Raw genomic sequence first — 22,785 nt, 5'->3', positions numbered from 1 at the left:
TGTGAAATTAAACTTCAGTTCAAATAAAACCTTGGTTACCCTCAAGATTGCTGTCACACACTGGATTCCTTAAAGATAACTCCCTGACAATGAATGCTGTGCTACAGCTAAGATTTCAGAGTGGCTACATGCCACAGAGTTACAAGGTTTTGAAGACACCTAGCATATGAGTTCTATTGGCATTTATCTTGGCTCTTAATCTGAGATAAAAACTTTAGAAAATAATTTGTTTCTTAGTTTTAGGGTTTCTTTATATCCTGTATACAAACATATATACCTAGTATTTCCATCTCTACATGACAATGCTGCAACAGGAACTGGATTATACAGAACAGAACCTAAGACGATTGACTCCCCTATATACTGGACTATCTTTAACATTTCTTCCAGCTTGTAAATATCCCACAGATTGGCACAGAGATATCTGGACTGCTTAAAGTGTGGTGTTATAAAATGTCAAGGCCTAAAGCTTTCCTGCTGTTGCTGGAGACCATTTCAGAAGCCATACTGCAAAGCTGCATAGGATAAAACAGCACTGAACACTTGTGAAAAGAGTGAGCCTTTCTGGTTACAGAAGAGTTCATAAAAGTGCTCTCCGAGGTGAAAGTGTAGTTAGAATCATCCATTTTCCATAAGGTTGATTTGTTACTGATGAAACAACTACTGTTTGAATCCTGAAAAATCACACCAAAAGCATTTTTCAACAGTACAGGTATTCTAAGGAAATGCTTAGTTTGTAAGTCACCAAATGAGTTTAAATAAGCCAAAAACATAGAATTACTTCCCTTTCTATTAAAAAAAAAATAAATCATGTATTTCCCTGTTCTTCACATCACTCTTTCCATCAGGAAAAGGGGAAAGTGATGTTTCAATAGGGAAATATCAGTAAAGCAGGGTTTCTGGGCTTTGTATTATTGTATTTTATTATTTTAAATTAGGAGAAGGTGACATGAAAATGCTTCAATAACAGAGATTTATATGGGACAAAAAAGCTGGGTGGGAACAGCAGAAAAAGTAAAGAGCATTTCCTTCCACAAAAAAATGACCACAGTTCAACAAATGCAGTAAAAAACATTATTGTTTGTTTTAACACTATTTTTCAGACATATAAACACACAAAAGAGCAGTCTGGAAGGTGTTAAAAACACCCCTTTTCTAGCATTACCAGTTGCTGTTACCATGCCTTCCAGCAAGTTTGTTGTCTCCACAAGAAAAAAACCAGAAGACAGATTTTCCCAGACACCATTAACACCATTTCTCTCTAAGTGCTCACTCTTACTGTACACTTAAGAGATCAAATCAAAACAAAACAAACAACCACAACAACAAAACCAACAAAACAAAACCCATTAAAAATTAAACAGCTTGCTATTGCGTTTTAATGCCACAAAATGCCAAATAATACCATAATATGAAAAACAGGTACTTTATATCTCAAAAGATGTAAGAAACTGGACTCATTTCCCATATTTCCATCATTCTTTGGTTCTGTAAAATGTCAGGAAGAGAGAAAAAAGTATCACAAAAGATTAAAATAAATTAGAATGAGATTATTAAATAATCAATAATTCAGGCTTTTAACTGTCAAAACCAGTAAATAATGTGTCACTACACAACTGCAAAATCCAAGGTGTCAGTGAAATTATAAGGCAAGCCCATACAAAAGATCTGCCAGTCCACATGAATATTTTTGCTGTTAAAATGTGGAAAACAGAGAAAACATAGAAATCAGAGATGCAACAGCGAAAAATTACACCTCCTTAAGAGAATAAAAAAGGGAATGAAAATGATGCTGAAGGACAACTTGAGCGCCTTCATTCAAAACAAGATTTCAAAATGTGACATGCACACCTCTTTTCAAGGCAAAAAGAAGATGGCTTAAGTCAGATCTCCAGATTTTTTTTGATTTATCTGCTCACAAGAAGTGCTCATGCCATTAACAGGATCTGTCCTACACTGAGATACCTATGTGATGGTTAATGGTCGTTTAAACTTTATAACGCTAAATACTCTGTGCCAATGAAAAAAAGGGCAGTATTTCAATTTACAAGGCAAGAATTATTGTGAGGGAGGGAAGCAACAACAGAACATGTTATACATAAACACTGCAGTTTAAATAACAGTGCTGAAGCAGCCCAGCTATAGCAGCACAGCCTCCAAGTCACAGGCACTTTAAGCCTGTATACATCCATCCTGCCACACAAGGAGCACTCCTGTTCCTAATGCTACACCACAGCCACTGTCCAAGAAGCCATCCAATAAGCCCATGACATAAAAACTGCTTTGTCTGAAACTTAACCTGACCCACAAAGGGTGTTTCCTGCAGAGAGAAAATGAGGATTCATGCCAGACTGAACAGACTGTGTAACCTCTGCTACAGAACAAGGGCCAAGAACCAAATAAGCCATCAAAACAGAATAGTCTTCTCTTGTCAGTAGAGAATCCAGATCTGGAGTAAAACTTTCAAACAGGTGATAAGGGAAGTTTGCTTAATTATTACATTTACTTAGAGTTGCTCTAAATCTAAAAACCAGTAATTTGGAGAACAACCTTACGTTTTAAAAAAGTCAACACAGTTCTTTTAAACAGAATACAAAATAACCTCACAATTATGAGAAACATCCTGAATTAATTTTGTTCTTACAACACGTGCTGCCAAGTGAGAAACAGCTGGAATGCTAGGCTTTGCCTTGGTTTCCTGGCATTTTTCTATTTCTGTCACAAATTCTATATAGCATAAACAATAGTTCCTATCTTAAAAGAAAAGCTTACTATAGCATACTTGATTTTCAAAGCACTAAACAAAGAAGCAGGCTCAACCCATTTATGTAAAATACTGAGTTTCAAGAATCAGGATTGATTCTCATTCAGTTAATTTTTTCAAAGCAAGACTAGAGCTCAACTTATGCATATGTCACTGAGAAACTAAAATAATCTATTTTAAATACTTTGCCAACATTAACTCTCAAGAAACTGAATGGATAGGAATCCAACTCAAACCAAAAACACAAAAGTAAACCCAAAACCAAAGGATATTCCAAATTCAAACTTCAGACTTACCTTGGACACATTGCTGATATAATCCAATTGACAAGCGCTCTCTTTATCTACTTGGTTACAAAGATTCTGTAAAGTGGATGCATATTCTTTATCACTTTTTACTCTCATTACCATAAATTTCTTCACTGTTTCCAGCAGTCGTAGCTCCCAGTCTTGTAGTTTTAATAAAGCATCATGAGAATACTTCAGGTCACCTCCAAACCCCATTTTTTAAGGCACTATATACCAGACAGGGGAAATAGAGGCTCTTCACCACATCTGAAAGGGAGAAAAAGACTGATGAGACAATTATCAAACTTCTGATGAGACAAAGGGCAATTATTGATGCCTGAACCCTGAAATTACCTAATCATAAGATTAACCACATACATTAACTTCCTCAGTATAAATGGAAAGGAGGCTCAGAGCAGTGTTTTTAACAACAAACTCTGACTGGAAAATATTTCAGCCTTAGAAATCCAGTTTACATTTCTGCAAAATCGTTCCTTCCTAACTTAAAGTACAGCATGAAAGAAAACACAACAGCATCTAAGAAAAACACTTAAGACCAACCTACATATTTAACCAAATAAGCACAGCTAACAGGATCTCCAGACAAGCTGCCAGCTGCACTTTTCTGCTCCTGGTGACCTGAAACATTTGTTTCTCACGTTTACTCTCCTAAGAGCACAGAAAAATCCACATAAAACACCAGTTCTCAGGCACTGTGTCTGTGAGAAGTTGGTAACTATTTAGAAGCTAGTTTGCTCCTAAGCCCTGTGTTAACAAGCCATTAAACCTGCAGATTTAACCTCCCAAAAACCAGAAAATATCCCAAAGTAGGTTTCCCATCCAACCATACACTGGTCCCCTGGGTCAGAGTTCTTCAGTTCCCACCCTAGGACAGTCCAGTCTTATTGTACCAAACTGACATAAAATAAGATTGATAAACAGATAAGATATGCTGCCTTATGAAACCCTGTAGCAGAACCAATTGCTGGAGTTAGCTCTGAAACACCTGCATCTGATGCTGATAAACACATAGCTACATTGTGGAAGAGCTGAAACCACACAAAGAAGTAATTCCTACACACTCTTGCACAAGGTTTTGTAATGTGGGCTGAACCCTCTTTTCTGTGTACACACCACCTGTTCCTATACTAATCAGCCTCAACTAGGTAAGATAAACTTATATAAACTGCAACCCTTATCTCTGGACTGCAGTGCAGCCACAGCCTGTACACTGCCTATTCACTAATTCCTGCACTACAGCAAAGTCTTGGTTCTTTTTAACACAGAAATACCAATTTCTTCACAGACTTTACACATTACCACTTAAATTAGCAGTGTTCTACAAACATTAACAAATTTATCTTCCTAGAAGTCCAGTGAGGGAAGTAGGACTAATATTCTTATTTTACATTAAGAACTGATGCACATAAACTAATGTCAACACTGTGGCAGCTCATACCAATATGTACAAGGCTTAAAGACAGACTTTTCAGAGTGCCTAGCATTTTAGCATGTTAGGTATTCAGAAAAAATAAATGTTACTGGCTTCAGTTACTGCACAAAATTTCTGAAGATTTTGCAAATCAGAACCTCAAGCAACATCTGAAATAAGCCTCATGTACTATGTGTTTATTCTTAGAACACAAACCATGCTACAAAACAAAACAAAGATTCAATAAAGAAAACTAGAACAGTGACACATTACTATAGTAGAGGAAATGTATTGTATTTGAATATGTGTATAGAGGCTTTGCCCCAGAAGTCCCGGTTGCCCTTGATGGGCTGCAGCTGCCATGTCCTTCATTGGGCTGCAGCTGTAACCAATGAAGATGACTGGGATAAAAGGGGGCGGGTTAGCCAGTCAGGGAGAGCCTTGGAGGAGCCCTGACCTGAGAGAGAACAGCATGCAGAAGAAGGAGTCAGTGAAGATGGGCAGCTATGACAATACACTGAAGAGGTATGGACTTTAGAAGTCTGAGAATATCATTATGAGACTCCAGTAATAATGGAAGAACTACCAGTGGTGACCCCGATGTGATAGTTAGCAGAAGATAAGACAGCCGAGAGCTGTGGCGGCTAAGAGCTGCGATGGAACATAGCCTTTGGGTCAGGGAGCTGTGAAAGAGTATGGCCTTTGAGCAAGGAGCTATGTGTGTTGTACATGGCCTGTGAGTCATGGAGAAATGTACGCATTGTAATCGAACATCTGTATAACTGTTAACTCAAGTAAAAGAAAAGGGGGAAATATAGTAGAAGAAATGTATTTGAATATCTGTATAGAGGCTTTGCCCCAGAGGTCCTGGTTGCCCTTGATGGGCTGCAGCTGTGATGTCCTTAATTGGGCTGCAGCTGTAACCAATGAAGATGACTGGGATAAAAGGGGGTGGGTTAGCCAGTCAGGGAGAGCCTTGGAGGAGCCCTGACCTGAGAGAGAACAGCATGCAGAAGGAGTCAGTGAAGATGGGCAGCTATGACAATACACCGAAGAGGTATGGACTTTAGAAGTCTGAGAATATCATTATGAGACTCTAGAAATAATAGAAGAACTACACATTACTATGTATATACACAATGCAGACAACTCAAAGCTGTCTGAATAACCTTCAACCTGTAAGCTTTCATAAACTCTTTAATTTGAAGCTGTATATTTTAGTCAGAATATTTCTTGATGGCTAGGAATTCAGTCCTACACAGCAACAGTAAATAGTTAATGTTGGTTGTATTTATGAACTATGTCATTATTAGTAGCATTATGAAAATACCTCCACAGTTAAAATTGAGGAACACTCTTGTAGAACCACAAACATTTTAGCAACATGGACCAAAGGAAAAAAACCTTAAAAAAACCTTTTTTTTTAAAACCTTAAAAAAAAAACCCACCTGTTTATTAACATGACTAAAGCTGCAGTAGTGAATCTTCAATGTCCTTTACATCTAAACCCATTTTTATGACTTTTCATCTTTCTCCTACTTCATTTTAGCACATTACCAAACTCTCCTAGCACAATAGCTGTGAGAAAATATAGTATCCTTGTTTACTTACATCCAGATTTAGAAGAGTTAGGAACTGAATCTCACAGTGAAGTTCAGCTTTGTATTATGAGTAAACTAATGGCTTGCTTGCTTTTACCCTAGCCTCTGTTTTTTACTGAGAGGCAGTATGGCAAGGGAAGGAGGAAATATTTTCAGCATGTGATATTTCAGTCTGCTTCTAGTGACTTACAAAGGAGATATAGGATTACAAAAATCAATAGAACAAAAGACCCAACAATATCTCACTCCAGCCTGCTAAGTTCCTCTACACAAAGCAGTAAACAGATTTTTTTCCAATTCCACTATTAGATGCCTGGATACATAGGCAAAAATTGTACACATACTGGACTCCCATCTTTTTTTTAAATTATTCCTTTCTCTGTGACAGAAGCAGCACAGCAAAAAATTGTTTTGCAAAAGTGGTAAAATTCTGATTTGCTAAAACTAACAAGCACAAAGACTGAGAACTGATGACTCCCGAATGGGTAAGCCAGCTGCCATGTGACTTCCATGTAAATTGAGAAAATGTTCAAACAAGACATCCAGCCAAATTCAAGTGCTTTATTTGGAGGCTAAGAAATGGTGAAGAAGTATTCAAGACCTAAGCCATTTGACTAAGCTTAAATTTTGATAAACTAAAAACTAATTCTGTTGCTTTAAACCACTTCTGATTTTTTAATATTTTTAAACAACAGAAAACAGTACAGATCACACAGACATTAATTTGATGTCAGAACTGTAAGATTTACCAAACACATGAACACACAAATCTGATTTTCAAATACTCTTAAAAAACACAAGCAAATTTTCAAGCAGTGTTCAAAAATACAATATCTAGCACCAACACAGGCAGGTATTTTTCCAAGTTTGCTATCTCCCTCATTAGTGACCACAGATGAGATGACAGCTGCCCTACAGAGCAATACAGCAGAATATTTCAGTCAGAAGGGACTTAACAGTGATCACCCAGGCACAGTAATGCATTTAGATCAGTCCTGTGTCTCCAACCATGGCACCAGAAGACATTTAAGAACAGCAGACTAGCTCAGCTGCTATTCATGGTGTGATTCTCCTTGTGCTTCCCCATGTTCACAGCTACTGGATTATGGGATACTAATATTCCCATATTTTTTGGCTTTACCACACAACATTAAAACACCCACACTGAAAGACAAAGATTCCCAGACAGATTTTGTAATCAGAGACCACTGGCAAAAAAATCAGCAAAACCAGAAAAATCTGAACCCAGAAAAGATTTAATGTGTAACTGATATGAGATATGAGGAGTTTGAGACACAAGCATACTTTCTTCTCTAATGTTCAAAAGATGAAAATACAGTGTGAGAGCTATTCTGGGGGAAAAAAATTCTCAAAAAAACATGGGAGAGTATTTTATCTTAACGGAAAAACCAGAGATGGCATGAGGTTTTAAAACAAGCTAGACAGAGAAGTGATACTAACAAACATGATATGCTAAATTCATACAGAAATAAAGACCTTCAAGAATTGCTTTACTCTTACTGTGAAGAGATTTCTTCTGCTTCTGGCAGATATCCATGAGGTTTACCTCTTTTTCCATGTGTGAACAAAGCTTGCACAATTTGACATGCCAGTGAAGTTTCAAACAGAATTGTGCCAAGTCTTGTAAAAGCAATAAAATACCAGTACCACCAAATAAGACAAATGAGCTTCAGCTATTTTTTTATATTTTGAAATATAAGATATATATATAATATCTTAGAAGATATATAATATCCTATATTATCTATTACAGACATAGATACAGATGGCTAAAAAAATTACTGTACCTGTAAATTAGTCAAAAAATATTTGTTACACTTAATAGTAAAATGCATCTCACAATCAATTCCAAGAAAGTAGGACTTACTTTCTTTACAGTGTTACTCTCAAAACAATGAACTAATCATTCACAGGAAGTACACATTGAATGTACATTTAATAATATAGCGTGAATGAGCAACCAGATCTTAAACTGTTCTAAATTTAAGCAGAGTTACCAAAGACAATTTAAAATTTCTCTCAACCATCAACACAGTGGTGCAGTCAGATTCCAAACAAATCAGTGTTAAATTTTTTCAGCCAAACAGTGAGAAACTTCAAGGAAGTTGCTAGTCACATAATCCTTCAATATTGTAACACTCCCCTCAGGAAATAAAACCAGTATTCCAGTTAGTCATGCTGCTGGATTCCAGCAGCAACTCTGAAGAAAGTAGTTTCCATAACTGATGTGCGTTTAATTTAAAGATTGCAGTCTGTCTGTGACACATGAAAGTGGCCATGCTGTGTCAGACCAAAGGTCCTGTGTCTGACACTGCCTGAAATCAAATGACCAAGGAAGAACAGAGCAGATACAATGCAACACTTTCACTTGTAACAACTGGTGTCTTCTGCTACATATTGCCATCAATTATGTCCAAGGTTGTGACTTTATAAACTTAAAATAATGATGGATCTACACGCATCAGTTGGAACTTGTGGTTTCACAGTACCAGCGACAAGGTAGGCAACTAAAAAACTACAAACCCAGAAAGCACACCTGGCCCCCAGCTAAATTCAGAATAGGAAAGCACATCACAGATCTGGATTCTCCTACTCTTAAGATGCTGACCATGAATTTAGATTATTCCTAAATCTGCACGGGCTCCAAATCATAGAGAATACAGCATGCCTTTTATTCTGCAAACACTTTCTACAAACATTAAAAATATTTCAAAATCAGAAAAGAAAGAGGATTTGCATTCAGGAGACAAATCCTTAAAATCAAGGCTTCTAAACTAAAAGCGTTTTTACAATAGATTATCAATTTGTTAGACAGTCCTCAATTTCTCAATGTGAGGCTTACAATAGTTATATTCCATTAAAATAATGAAATAAATCATTCTTAGTGTTCCATTCACACCTTAAACAAAAATTAGACAGTCAAACAACTGACATTTCTGTTAGTGTAGGATCCATTCCTGGAATGCACAAGACCATGAAACACAAAACAAGTGCATTATCTACCCTTTGTTTACACTAATCTCATATTCATAAGATCATCTTTGTATGCATAGATATGATGCATACAACATAAACAAGTAAAACTAACCCTTCTGCAGAGCTTTTGTCAACAGTAAACATCTGAAGGGGTAATAAAAGTTTGCCTGATTATTTCAAAGCTGATTTGAAATACTGGTCCCTTCAAAGCAAAGCAGGCGCCTAATTTTCAGGAAAGCTCTTCTGCAAAGCGTAACTTAGCCCACATACCTTAAAAGTTTTCCTTCAGAAATGTCCTTTAGTACAGTTTTCCTATGTCAGCAGCTACTTCCTCTGATTTTCACCTACTGAAATACACTTTTTTTTTCTTTTCTGGGGACTCTGTGAAAGAAAAACATATCAAACTTCTTTTAACTATCTCACCGTTTTCAAATACATTGCAAAACTCAAACTTAGGTAAATTGCCCTGCATTTTCAGATTACCAGAGGCCAGCATTTTTTTAAAAAAAACAGTTCAACTAAAAGAAAAGAGCAGATTTCTCAAATGACTGCTAGCAGTAGTATGCTATCACTTAATACACATAATTTTGAGTGAAGAAATAATTTTTCCTCTACACATGTAAGAGAAGATTTTTCTTTAAGTTCTTGGAATTTTTTAACAAGTGTACTGTAGCTGAAAAATTAGACAATTTTATTTATTTATGAATCTTGCCCTTGGCAAAACGAAAACAGAAACCTATTAAGGAAAATGAAAGCACAGAAGGCCCAACTTTGTTATATGAAAGACCAAGTTAGTAGTGGTAATTTCATAAGAGTGGAAGAAAACAAGTGGCAGCAAGAGAAAGGAACCACTCAAGACACATAAATTTCTATCTGGCTCTAACTACTCTAACATCTAGAAAAGTAGGAGGTCAGGAAGTTAGGATGACTAGCAGGACCAGAACTTCAAATTGTAAATCTGGACCACAATTTAGATGAAGCAAAGTGACACAGAAGGGTTTTGAGGGTTTATAGTAAGGAAAAAATATATTGGGTTTAAAGAATGGTAAAGAACAAGCTTTGCACGCAACTTACAAGTGTAAGGTATACTGTATAATCTCCATGTGTGGACCCATGATAAGCATTCACTCACAATCTCACACCACAATGTCCAACTTCAAATGAGACATTCCGTAACAGTTTAGCAATGCCCTCATAGGAAAAAACATATAAAGCAAAACTGAAAGAAAGACAAGTGTGTAGGGGTGAAGAAAGCAAAACTATTTTCAAAATCTCCATTATTTAAAACAAAGCACTGCTCATGACACATTCATAAAACCTTGCGAAGGGACAGTCTTAGTTCACATTCAAGCAGGCATTATTTAGTATTCCCTTCTGGTTACTTAGTGACGTTTGAGAAACAAAGAACTGCCTAATATAAATACAAAACTTCTATTCTCCATGACCAAAAATAGAAAAGACTAAGTGATGCTAAGATTCAGGCACTGTAAAGGAACAGCAGCTATGCAAGTAGATACGAAAGGAGAAAAAAAAAAAACACAGGAGGTTACAAGCATTATAAAATTCATCACATTTCTAAGAAACAGATATAAAATAATTTGTTCCAAATTTGCAAAGCCCAAAGGTAAGTCTCCACTAGCAAAAAAGTACAAGCAAGAGCAAAACATTAGAGTAAATTTGGCTCATCTTACTAACATAAATACAAACTGGATGGAAGAAACACCAGACTGTCACAGGACAGGAACATAAATCCTAATCCCCATTCAAATGGGACTCATGAAAGTGGAACAAACATCACCACCAGCACCTGGGCACATTGAAGTTTCATGCAGATGTTAAGAACTGCATGTGGTAAAATGAAGCCCAGAAAAAAATTCCATTTATCAAATGAAACAACAGATTGGAGCCACTTCAACACAAAAAAGTTCTATCTTCTGCTCCCTGAACACAAACAACAACACACCTTTATTTCTCTTTTTAAAGAACTGAGCTATCATGTATTTTGGAGTGCAGAATTTTGTTTGTCAATAAGAAAACCAAATGCAAACCCAATTTTTCTTTAGAATTCCTGTTACTATTAACTTTTTACCTATGTGCATTTTTTCATCTGTACACAGGTCATTAGTAGAACTTAAAGCTGGTAATGCAAGTCCAATACAGGTCTAATTGACAGGCACAGACTAGCTAGTACATGGAAGCATAATAAAAGCTTTCCAGTGAATTGCACAGCCATCTGCCAGAAGGCAATAAAATCTCACAAAATTTCCACTGTTATTTCTGAGCTCAAACATAGCAGAATCTGAGAATTACAAACATCTTGCTACCTCAATGCAATAATTCACTAGCTAATGAAGGTATAAAAGACAAATTTATAAGAAGATAAAGCAAGAACAGAAAACTTAGATGATCTGTTGTTTTCTGAAATTACTAACAAGACAGTTAAGGCCAATCCCCAAATCAGATCCTCTTCAAATTTAGGATATATAAGGCGTTCTCTAAAAATGAAGCATCCGAGAGGCAATTAAAAATATCAAATTAAGAGTAGGAATTCACCAGTCCAACACTATTGAGCCAAAGCATTGAAATTTCCAAAATATTAAGTCTGCAAAAGCTTAGGCTTAAGGTGAGCCAAGCAAAGAAGTATCAAGAGAGGAAAATAAATCAAATTTTCTTCAGATGGGACAAGGCAATCAGAAGCACAACACAGTCTGACTCTGATACTGCACAAGGTGGTTAAAACCTTGCCTAAGTATCTGTAGACTAGAATAATTCAAAAGAAAAAAAGAACAATGCAGCTTTTACAGAGCAAAATCATGTTTCACAACTTGAAGAGTTCTATGAAGACATCAAGGATGCTGTAGGAAAAGGTGTTGGAAGTAGGAAGTTTCTGCTGATGTCTTTGATAGGAAGCTACTAGAAAACTGAAGACCTTGCAGGGTAAGATTAAGAGACAAAGCCTGACAGGGGAAAGAGCTCAGAAGCCTCTCCATAATCTGTGCCAGGACTTGGACTGCTCTTCAGTATGGTTACCTGCCTATACATCATAACAGAAGCATCTGTGCTTTATACAAAATTATTCTGATTCATCAAAACCAACAGATCATTACAAAAGTTGCAAAACATCAGAACACTGAGCAGCAAACACAGAAAACAGCATATGAAGTCACATGTCAATAAATGCAACATAATACACTGGTAGGAGTTATTTAATAACAGTACCAGAAAAAACTGTAGTAGTCTCTGAACACACAGCTTCAAAAACATTTGTTCAGTGCTTTCAAGCAGTCAGGTTAGAAACCATCCAGAATATTAAACTATTTTTAATGAAGGGAAGGGAAACCATAACATAGCTTTATGCTGCTGATACATTAGTGGTATGCCTGTATGTTCAAGTTCTTCAAGCTAAAGAAAAACTTAAAGCACAAAAAAATATATAGACAATATTGATCATAGCATGGAGCAGCTTACCCACAAAGAGAATTTTCAGCTCACAAAAAAGGTAAGAATGACAGGTGTAAGATCAAAGTACACCAAAAGAAAAATCATTATAGCACGAAGTGATATGCTATGTCAAATGCCTGAAGTGTTTTCCAGAACTTGAGAACATCAAATGAAATTTTTAAAAAGTTGCTCTTATGTCCTTCTTTGCCCAGAAAATAATTAAATTAGATAATTTCAATGCCTAAAGACATTTCTGAGACCATGAAACAAAGAAGTACAAATTTATTATAAAAATTCATTTTAAAAAACAGATCTGTAGAACAGCAAGAGTGCCAACTCAAGATGTCTCTAAACTGTAAAAGCAGAACAGGAACTATTACTCTATATTTACGCCAACAGCCCCTTCTTATCTGATAGTAGCAAGTACCGAGCTACATGCATTTTACTTGGTCATGAACTAACATCCTCAAACAGTGCACTCTCAGTCTCCCATTCCTGCACCTGTAGGAAGACCACATTTTTTCTTAGCAGTTCCTGCAGCTGTGATGTTATTAAAAATAAATGCAAATAAGAAGCAGTGGGTTTCATCAAAGAATAGGATTTACGCCTAAAAAAAAAGCTAAACAGATAGAAGCCCAAAAAGACAGCCGTCAGATTCTCTACCTAGAATCACAAGACACAATTCTAATTTTTTTCAATCTTTTCTTTTAAACCACTTTCTAAACCACTGCTGTCCTCTAAACACCCTGCAACTGGTCTCCATCTCACATAAGTCAGAAGCTGAAACAGTAGGACCAACTGTAGGACCAACCAACTCTGACAAGAACAAGAAATTAGTTCAAATTATTTTCAAGCTCCTTGCCCATGTGCTTACCCTCTTTCTAGCAACTTGATAACATATCCTTATTTGTTCATTATCCAAAAATTCATGTTCTTTTTCCACCTAACTTCATCTTCCACCACCACACACATCCATTCTGTCCAGCCTACAGACAGCCAGTGAGCCTTCATACTCACTGACCCCTGCTTTGTTCCAGATGACATCTCCCATTTTCCAAGACTATTCGAAACAGCAATCTCATTCTCCTCTCCATCTTCAGCTGTTTGCTACTTCCCATGGCCTGGTAACTTGCTCAGCATGTTCTTTATCATCTCAGGCCTTTTGTGAAAGAATGGGCAAAGGGTAGAGCTGACATCTGGTAGCAAACCATGCAGTAAGTGCTTCTTAGGTGCAGTTACTTAACCAGCTTTGTTTCCACCCAGCAGAAGTTTCTACCTTACAGTCACAGCTAAATAGCAAGACTGAATCTCATCAGACAGACAAACAAGAAGTGAAGGCAGATACAGGTTAAGAAGAAAAGAGCTAGTCCAGCTGACAGAAGTCACATCCTATCACTAATGCTTCAAGACTCTTCTCTTGTCTTGTTCACTCTGAAAAAGTGACAAGATCAGCCACACACCCTTCTTTTGCTTTCAAAGCTAAACACCCCTAGTTTCCCATTACCTTTCATGCATTTACAAGAAAGAAAAAGTTTTCCTTCCTCTATTTTTCCAAGAATTATACTTTCCCTAAATTCAGCTCCAGGACTCAAGGAAAGGCAGAGAAAAGCATGGCCTCAATAGAGAGTTCCTGACTTACAAATTTTTACTGACCTCTCAACTCTGCAGTGTTGCAACATGTATCGCCACACTAGATCCTAAAAGAAAAATGAATTGAGCAAGATAAGGTTGCTAAAAGTGACTATCACAGGGCAGGTACTGTGCATCTCCAGCCCAGTTAACCAATTCTACCAGCTAAAGAGAAGACTGCTCCAGAATTACAAAGAAATACAATGTTATAAAGAAATATAATGTTAAAATGTCCAAAAATTGGCCACAATTTGAAAACAGAATAAAAAATACATCAGTGAGTCAAGCTTACTAAAGTGTGTATTATACAGTGTATTAAAGCTGAGCAAAAAAAAGAGAAGCTAAAGAAAATTAAACTATTGCATTTTCAAGGGATTTCTTGTCTTAGACAACTAGTGAAGGTAGAAACAACTTCTAGAAAAACTCAACACTGAAATTAAAAAGTACCTGTAGTAACCATCTCAACTGAAGAGTTATTCTAAGCATGTTAACTTATACCTTTGCTGATTTCTCTTCGATATTTAGATTTCAATTAGCTCCCAAGTTCTTTAGTCTGAAGGTGGGAAGCAGTCTCCTGTATTTGAAAAAATACCCCAAACCTCTGAAAGTAGCATTTCACATCTTGATATCCATCAATCTCGAGATGAATACATAGCAAGTCAGAAGTAACACACACATAAAACCCACATGCAAATCCTGAGTCCCAAGGCTGCCTATGTAAGCACAGCTGCCTATGTAAGTGGAACAGGACTGAAGAATACTCCTACTGGGGGTCTCTCATCATCACAAAGCTACACCTAAGACTTCTCCTGAAGACTTCAGGTCCCAAAATTCACTGGCTGCTGCCACTGCACATTTCAACTTAGAAATCCAGAGTACTACCAGAAGCTTCTCACAGTAGCACTGTCTTAGCTCTCAAGATTTAAGAAAAAGCCATAGAAAAAGATAAATCCTCAGGATGTGAAGTACTTTATAAAGTCTAGAGACATTTAATTTCTTCCTATGGCCCAATATCAGCCAGAATGTCTCACTTCAGACAAAACAATTAGGTAAGACATCTGCCATTAGTCTGTAATAAATGACAATGTGGTCTCCTCAGGAGAAACATAATCTAGTTCCAAGTATTTATTGTTCTTTGGAAAGAAACTGAAAGAGCAATCAGGATGTTTCTTCCTCTTTCCTCCTTCATTAAACTAATTACATCCTTCTGGTTCATTAAACCTTCTACTTAGTTAACTCACTGCTCATTCAGTCTTCTCGGGGTCACTTATTTCCTTAGCATCATTGGACCACATTTAATGTAGTTTGATTACACAGTATTTTGTACAGAAAATACTAGCCATGAGGACCATAGGTCTATGAGATGGTTCTGTCTCTTCCTAACTACTGATATTCCAGGCTGTTGCACTGCAGGAGATACAACCTGTCCTGTGGTTCAGTGAAAGGTGTTGTCTCAAGCCTTTGTTTGCGATTCCTGAACTGACTGTTCCTTCCCATCTCCATATTGTGATAACTCTCTGTGTTAAATGGGATACAGTTACTCTCACCAGAAATGCAAATGACTGAAAGATGCATTTGTTGAACCTTCTTACATGCTTTAAGTGTGTAACAAATTTTATTACATACATTCTAGAAATATATACCAAAATGTAAAACCTACCTATTCTTTTCTTAGTTCCAGTCAGTTCTGTTTGGGTATCATCAGCTATCCTAGCTATAAAGAACACTCCTTCTGAACAATATTACTCTCATTTGAAAATGTATGAGCTTTAATTAATGGATGCTATTACAAACAGGTAAAAGTGGTAGAGGTTTAATCTTCCAGATGTCTGGACAAGTGATCCTGAAGTGCACATGCATGATTGGATTCTTCACGTGGAAATTTATTTGAATACCTAAGATTCAGCCTATCTGATCTTTATTGCACTAGGTTATTATTTCATATCCAGCCTTTCCTTCTGCTGCCCAAAAGTGTTCTTTCCAGAGATTATACCAGGTAGCCGATATTTCATTTAAAAGGACAATATTCTTCATAACATAGTATCATTCAGAAACAAGTTAGAGATGACAATATTGTTGTACTGTAGACAAGGGTTATTTAGCTCCCTCAGAATTCTTGTCTTACTGTACTCTGAGATACCTAAAGGGAATTTGACTGCATCTCGAAACCTGAAATCCCAGCTTAATCTGAGAAAAATTCTGTAGAGACACACAAGCCACACTATTGTAATTGCCAAATGTTGACAACCATCTGCTCAATCAGAGCTTTGGAAATGGCATCTCCACCCCCACCAAAACCAGACTTACCACACCCACACTGCTAACCCCTACATCCCCACTCAGGCTCCCCAAGCCTGGATGGGGTGACTGGTGATGGAATACCAGAGCACAAGAAATCACTGTGTCACAGCCCACTGGACTGATTTTTTGCACAGGGTATGCACTGCACGCTTCCCGGAAACATGAGGCCTTGAGACACAAGGCATACAAGGACAGGATACCTCCTGAAGACTGTTCTGCAAAGGGCACAAATCTCCTGCAATGAGCGTCCACATTGTATCTGAAGCAGGGCCTGGAGTCAACTCCCATCAGTTAGCTTCCTTTCAGAGGATACCACCTGGCTCCAGAGAAGGAGAGCTAGAAGCTAGAACACAACTACTGACCAACTGACTCAAACTGAGATTTTGACTTCAGTAAGAATGACATATAATTACCTTCTCTCATTAAAAAAAAATCATTTAGATAAATTAGATTCTCTGGATGCCAATTAAATTTATTAAAATAGTAGCTTCAAATTTACTTAACACATTCACTGATGAGAGATTTTGTGTTCCAATTTCAACATTCACCTAATCCAAAAGGCAGAACTGGTATTAAATAGCTTTCCTCTATCTTTGTTACAGACCCTTTAGAACTGTTTGCTTTTTCAGATGCACACTTCAACTGACACCATTTTTTCTGTATTTGGCATTTTCTTTTATCTGATGAACTTCAGTTTATCAACCATATCATGGAAATTTCAGAAAAGCTGGGAGGTAACACAGCATTCACAGCATTGACATACAACAAATATACCTAAAATAAACAAGGATGTGTTTTTCTGATTCCATGTTTTCTATTTTTTAACCAGTAAAAAGCTGCTCTAAAGTTGTATGATTTTTCTTAACATTGCAATTCTCACATTTTTACAATGCTTAAGCTGTCACATTTTTTGAACTTAACCACTTTGCCTGACTGTAATCCTTATCTGTACTTCCTGAAACTTAGAGAACAAATGCTGTGGCTTATTATTTTACACTCATGAACATATGAAAGCAGAAGCCACAACTAGGAAATCAGATGCCATCTGAAAGACACATGAAATATAGAAAGGAAGCTTTAGCATAATTCTAAAAAGCTGTACTTGAGCAGACACAATAGTAATACACTGCAGTGATCATAATTTAACAAATTTATACAATGTAACAGCAGATAAAACAAGCTTTATGTATTCAAAAATCAGGATTTATCCTATGATGCTACTCCTACTTGTTTATATGTTTACCAAAGGTGAATTTTGTGATTTACAAGTGTAGCAGCTAACAACGCCCACCAGCTCAGCCATTATTAATAGGTTATTTGCCTGAGTATTAAAGCACCAAATATTCAATAAAATAATTCCTGTCTTATTAAATAACCATTAAATCTACGTCCTTTCCAGCTCTCTATTACAAGAAAGAAAACAACTTATAACTGCCACTCTCAATTCAAACAGCAAACATTACAAATGTGATGACAGACAATGTAAGCTACAATATGCTGTCAATGTATGGAGTAAGATTTTCCAAATTTTCTAAAGCAAAAAGTTAGGCATAAACAGAACTGACAAAAAGCAGCAAAGCTGACAAACCAAGTACGAAATTAAGAAACTCACAAAATGAGGATGCAAACCCAAATTCCACCCTCTTTGGAATATGCACTATGTGATTGTGTAATTACTTTCATAGAGCTTTTCTCCAGAAATGCCCAACCCATTTATTAGAGAGGATGGAGTGCTCTGAGTATGATTCAGCACTCTGTCAGAGGAGCTCATCTTCATGACTCTTATCAGGCTCATTGCTATAATTGTGTGTCTCCCATTTACTAAACAGGCAATTTCAAGGAACAAATGGCTCATGATTAATGAACTTTAACATTGCTCTGGATTTAACTTCTGCTTCTGGCAAAGAGTGCTTATGTAATATGCAACAATTCACAGACTTTTCACAGGTTGCCACTACTTACAAGATAACCAGTTTTTCATTAAGTCTTAATTATGGTAATTTAGTTTTACGCTTAAGCGTAATTTCTAAATGTCTCAGCCCCTCATGTTGAAATAAATCACTTACAGAATCACAGTATGAAAAAAAAAGTTGTGAGACTCTTTAGATTAAGTAATGACAATTGCAAGATGCCTACCTGTCTTCAGACCAAGACTTGAATGCCATGTATTGAAAAATGCCAAATACATGAGAACCATTAAGAACTTATTCATTAAGTATTTTCTTACTAGCTCATACTAAGAGAGGGTTGCAAGTGAACTACAGTATTTCGCAGGCGGTATTGTACAGCATACCTAAAGAATAGATTAACAATATACATGATTGTTCTATTTCCCCCTCAACAGCTGACAGTATGTGTTTGTTGTAATAGAGAGCTACATGGCAGAAAGCTCTCTCAGTATGCAATTGGTGCTGTTACTCCACATTCACCCTGTCAACAACCTGAAGGAATTATCTGGTCCAAGCAGTAACTGTGCCCTCAGCAGCAAATAAGAGCAGCCATATCAGAAATCCTAACAAAATACCCTTTTTGTCCAAGGTGCAAGCCCACAACATCAACGACGTTCTAAAGAGCCAACTAGTACACTCCAAAGATTAGTAATTCTGTGAAACCCATACATGGGGACAGAAATCAGACACTGAACTTCAGTAAAGTAATGAGTACAGCGGGTTGTCTCTACAACCTGCTAAGGCACACATCTGAGTATTGTAAGCAGGTTAGTAAGAAACCCAGATATGAAGAAGAAAGTTTGAAATTATATGTGGTTAAAGCACCTAGCATTTTCTCTCAGGTGTAGAAAGCAGCAATGTAAGGGAAGCTGGTTACTATAGAGCAAACAGAAATCTGAAATCCAAAGCAGAATGGTGTCATGAGGTACAGTTCACTCACTCAGATTAAAAACAGCATTAAACCCTAAATTGTTGTGAATTTATTTTTAATATCATCAGGGAAACACACAGGAATTTAAAAATTCCCTATTATTTCAGACTCCTTACACTGAACTGAACTCTACACTTAAACTTGAAAGAGAAAATAGAGAAGAATTACCATAATGGTTACAAATATGATTTCATGCTACAAGCTGACAGCAATCAAAGCCTTCCATCCAGTGAAGCTGTCCCACAAGAAAAGAATTATAATCCCAAACACAAAAATAAACGCCATTTTAGAAGGACTCTTGCTGGTTTTTAAGAATCCTTACCAAAACTTCCTATGTACTGTATGAGACCATACACTCTTAAAATAAGAGGTGACTATCTTCTCTCAAACCTGGAAACAAAGCTATGAATTTCACTGATTCACTACTGCAAAATTTTCAAAAATAAACCTTTGTAAAGAAATGCTACATTTACCTGACACAAATTATAAACAGCATAGACTTTCTGCATATTTTCATGCTCCAAATTTTAAATTAACTCCCTAATAAAATGGTGAATACTCAACAATTTCAAGACTATCTCTACCGTAGAATAAAGCTCTCCACTAGGTTTTTGAAATCCATTTTCACAAGGCAAGTACAGCACCAATATAATTAGGGCAAGACTAAGTGAACAGTTTTATCTTAGAATAGGAGCATATATGCAGTTTACTTCCTACTGGAATGCATTTAGTCTTTCTTCCCTTACTGCTGTTTCTTCTCCCTGCCAGCAAAAAAGTCTCTTTTCCTAGAGCTACTTCCCACACACTGTAAAAAAAAAAACTCCTCCTTGCAAAGTGATGACCTCATGCTCCTAGCCCCATCTCCTTCTATGGAGCAATTCTGGACTTGCTGCCAGCTCTCTCTCCGCCTTCAGCCTGACACGGCAAACATATCTTCCTTCGCCCTGCTGCTCCCAGCTGAGGGAACACCGAGGACAGGCAGCAAGTTGGAGGTGAGACCAGGAAGGGATAGGGGATTTCCCACGGACAAAGAACAGGCCACCAGACGCCTGCCCCATTCTCGTATCACCAAAACACCTCTGCTCTCCACTGCAGGAAGAATGACACTGAACTCTGAGCATTTTAAGTATGGAAATGCATCCCATGTTACCTAACTGCAGTGCACCTCCTGTAGCCAAACCTTTCTTCCCTTTTATGCTCTTAGTTAAATACCTCTAATCTAGTGAAGCAAATGTCACTCCCCCTCTCTTAACAAAGGCCCATCTCACCTTCACACCACTAAAGTTCTCTGATATCAGTGCTCACACTGATACATTCTTTTATCTTTTTTGCTAGTTAATCTTTAAGCTCTATCAAACACCTCCAGAGAAACTGAAAATTTCTATTCTCTATACTCTGTTCATTGCGTTCGCTACCCCATCTTGCTTTCAAGTATCAGAATTATTTCTACATGATCACTTTATACACTGGCAATCCAAATACCAACTTACAAAGGACAAAGGACTCAGCTGTGACATGAAGTTACAGTTGTAGAAAATCAGGAAATCTGATGGATAACTGAGCTTTTGCTCAGCTAGTAAGTGATATTGAGACCTACATAGGAGACCTAATCTTCTCTCTCAAAGAAGTATCTCCAAAGCCCAAGTTTACTAGGGTTAACATTCCGCACACGTGTATTTTAAAGTTCTAACTGTACTGACAATATTTGTCAACACATTACAAGGAATTTATAAGATGAGGGAACATACATCGGTCTCACCAACAATAATCATTACTCTGACTCAACTTATAATGTGTCCATCATCTGCAATTTGCTTTGACTGTGAGCAGATGATGTGTGAATGTCCCACCTCCCTGAGATTCTCAAAGACTACCACTTACATAAAATAAACTGTTGAAGCAATCTCCTTGTTAGGTATTGTAAACAAGTAAAATTAACTTATTTTAATTAACTTATTTTAATACCCAATAGGTTTTTTTGGTCCAGTTTCACACATCACCCATCTTTTTTCACACTGCAACTTGTTGAAGGAATCTGCAATACAACAGAGCAGACCACCAAAGCCACTTTGAGCAGGTCTGTTGCAAAGCAGGGAAAAGTTATTTCACCTACATGAAAAGCAGTGATGCCCTCCTGCAAAGAGAAAATGACTTGGCTTGTTTTAAAGGTCTTACAAAACCCCTGGTGCTCACACAGACGTGTCATTTTAGGGGTATGTATGCTCATGTGAAGTCCAACCAAAGAGAAATACACTCCAACATGAAAAGGGATGTTTAATGCCCTTCTGTGTAATCCACTCGAACACCAAATATAAGTATTCAGTACACGTGCAAATCCCAAAATCTCAAACACACAAAGCATTAGAATGCATACGAAGAGCGCCAGGGCAGCGACACTGACAAGGCCTCACCGTGCAGGCTCCAGCACTAAGGCACAAGTTCTCGCAGGAGGCCGCTGTGTTGTACAGAACAGTCAGGCGGCACCAAGGAGCAAGAGAACTCAAACCCCCAAACCGCCTCCCCGGGGCTGTTGCATTTATTGGGAAGCAGGGATGGCCACACAGCGTAGCTCCTGGCGGTGGCCGGCGCGTCCTCCCGTTACTCCCAGCACTTCCAGCCCGGCCGGACCACGGGAGATGAACAGACACGCCCGGGACCGCCGGACCGGGGCCGAACCCGTCCTCTGCCTCCTCCCGCCCGGACCTCGGCGGCGAACCCGGGGAGGGGGCGGGACGCGCGCCCGCCGCGCTGCCCCTTCCCCGCCGGGGTGGAGCCGCCGCCGGGCGAGCGGCGCCTCCGACACCTCCCCGCGGGACGCCACCGGGACGCGACCGGATGCGGCCGCCGCCACCGCCCCGGCGCAGCGGAACGCGAGCGGCGCCGCTGCCCGCCCCGCCCCGCCCCGCCCCACCCCGCCCGCAGGTAGAGCCGGCGCGGGGCCCGCCAGCGTCCCCGGGCCGGCTGGGGGTCCCGGCGCTCCCGGGGGTCCCTGGCCGGGGCGGGGGCGGCGCCGGCGGGGCGAGTGCCGCCGGACCCCTGCGCGGGCGCGGGCGCGGCCCCGGCGGGAGCGCGGGCGGCGCGCGCGGACCGTCCCTACCTGACAAGCCGAGCCCCCTCCGCCGCCGCGCGCGTCACGGGCCCGCCCGCGCCGCGTGACCCTGCGCGGGCCTATGCGCGCGGCACCGCCCGCCGCCCCGCCGGCCAATGGCGGCGCGGTCCGCCTCCCGCTGACGCGCGCGCGAGGGGGCGGGGGAGGGGCGCGCTCGTGCGCCAACGCCTCCCGCGCGCCTCCGTCTCCCGGCAACACTCCCCGCCCCCTTCCCCCGCGCGTCCCCGCGCCGCCACCATGGGGACAGCCCTGGGGACAGCCCCGCGTCTCCGCAGGTGCCTGCTGCCCGCGCCGCCGGCAGGGAGGGAGGCGTGCGAGGCTCAGCCGTGCGCCTGGGTGACTCC

The 22,785-nt window shown here is 39.0% G+C and overlaps 1 protein-coding gene across 2 annotated transcripts in view; it reads right to left on the bottom strand.

The window, feature by feature from the left end:
• FER (FER tyrosine kinase) overlaps positions 1–10,331 on the bottom strand; it is a 155,801-nt gene extending 145,470 nt beyond the window's left edge. The window contains exons 1-3 of one of the 2 annotated variants that reach the window (XM_036402568.2): positions 10,156–10,331; positions 9,352–9,462; positions 3,061–3,318 (exon numbers count right to left, since the gene is read on the bottom strand). In XM_036402568.2, coding sequence (XP_036258461.1) covers positions 3,061–3,267 — 207 coding nt within the window. In that variant the 5' untranslated portion in view covers positions 3,268–3,318; positions 9,352–9,462; positions 10,156–10,331. The remainder of the gene's footprint in view (positions 1–3,060; positions 3,319–9,351; positions 9,463–10,155) is intronic. The other variant, XM_054518197.1, reaches the window with a different exon arrangement.
• Positions 10,332–22,785: the final 12,454 nt, after the last annotated feature.

Source organism: Molothrus ater (assembly GCF_012460135.2).
Source record: "Molothrus ater isolate BHLD 08-10-18 breed brown headed cowbird chromosome Z unlocalized genomic scaffold, BPBGC_Mater_1.1 matZ_random_MA35, whole genome shotgun sequence".
Taxonomy (NCBI): Eukaryota; Metazoa; Chordata; class Aves; order Passeriformes; family Icteridae; genus Molothrus; species Molothrus ater.
The sequence above is the reverse complement of the archived record's forward strand: the minus strand, read 5'-3'. Positions and strand labels throughout refer to the sequence as shown.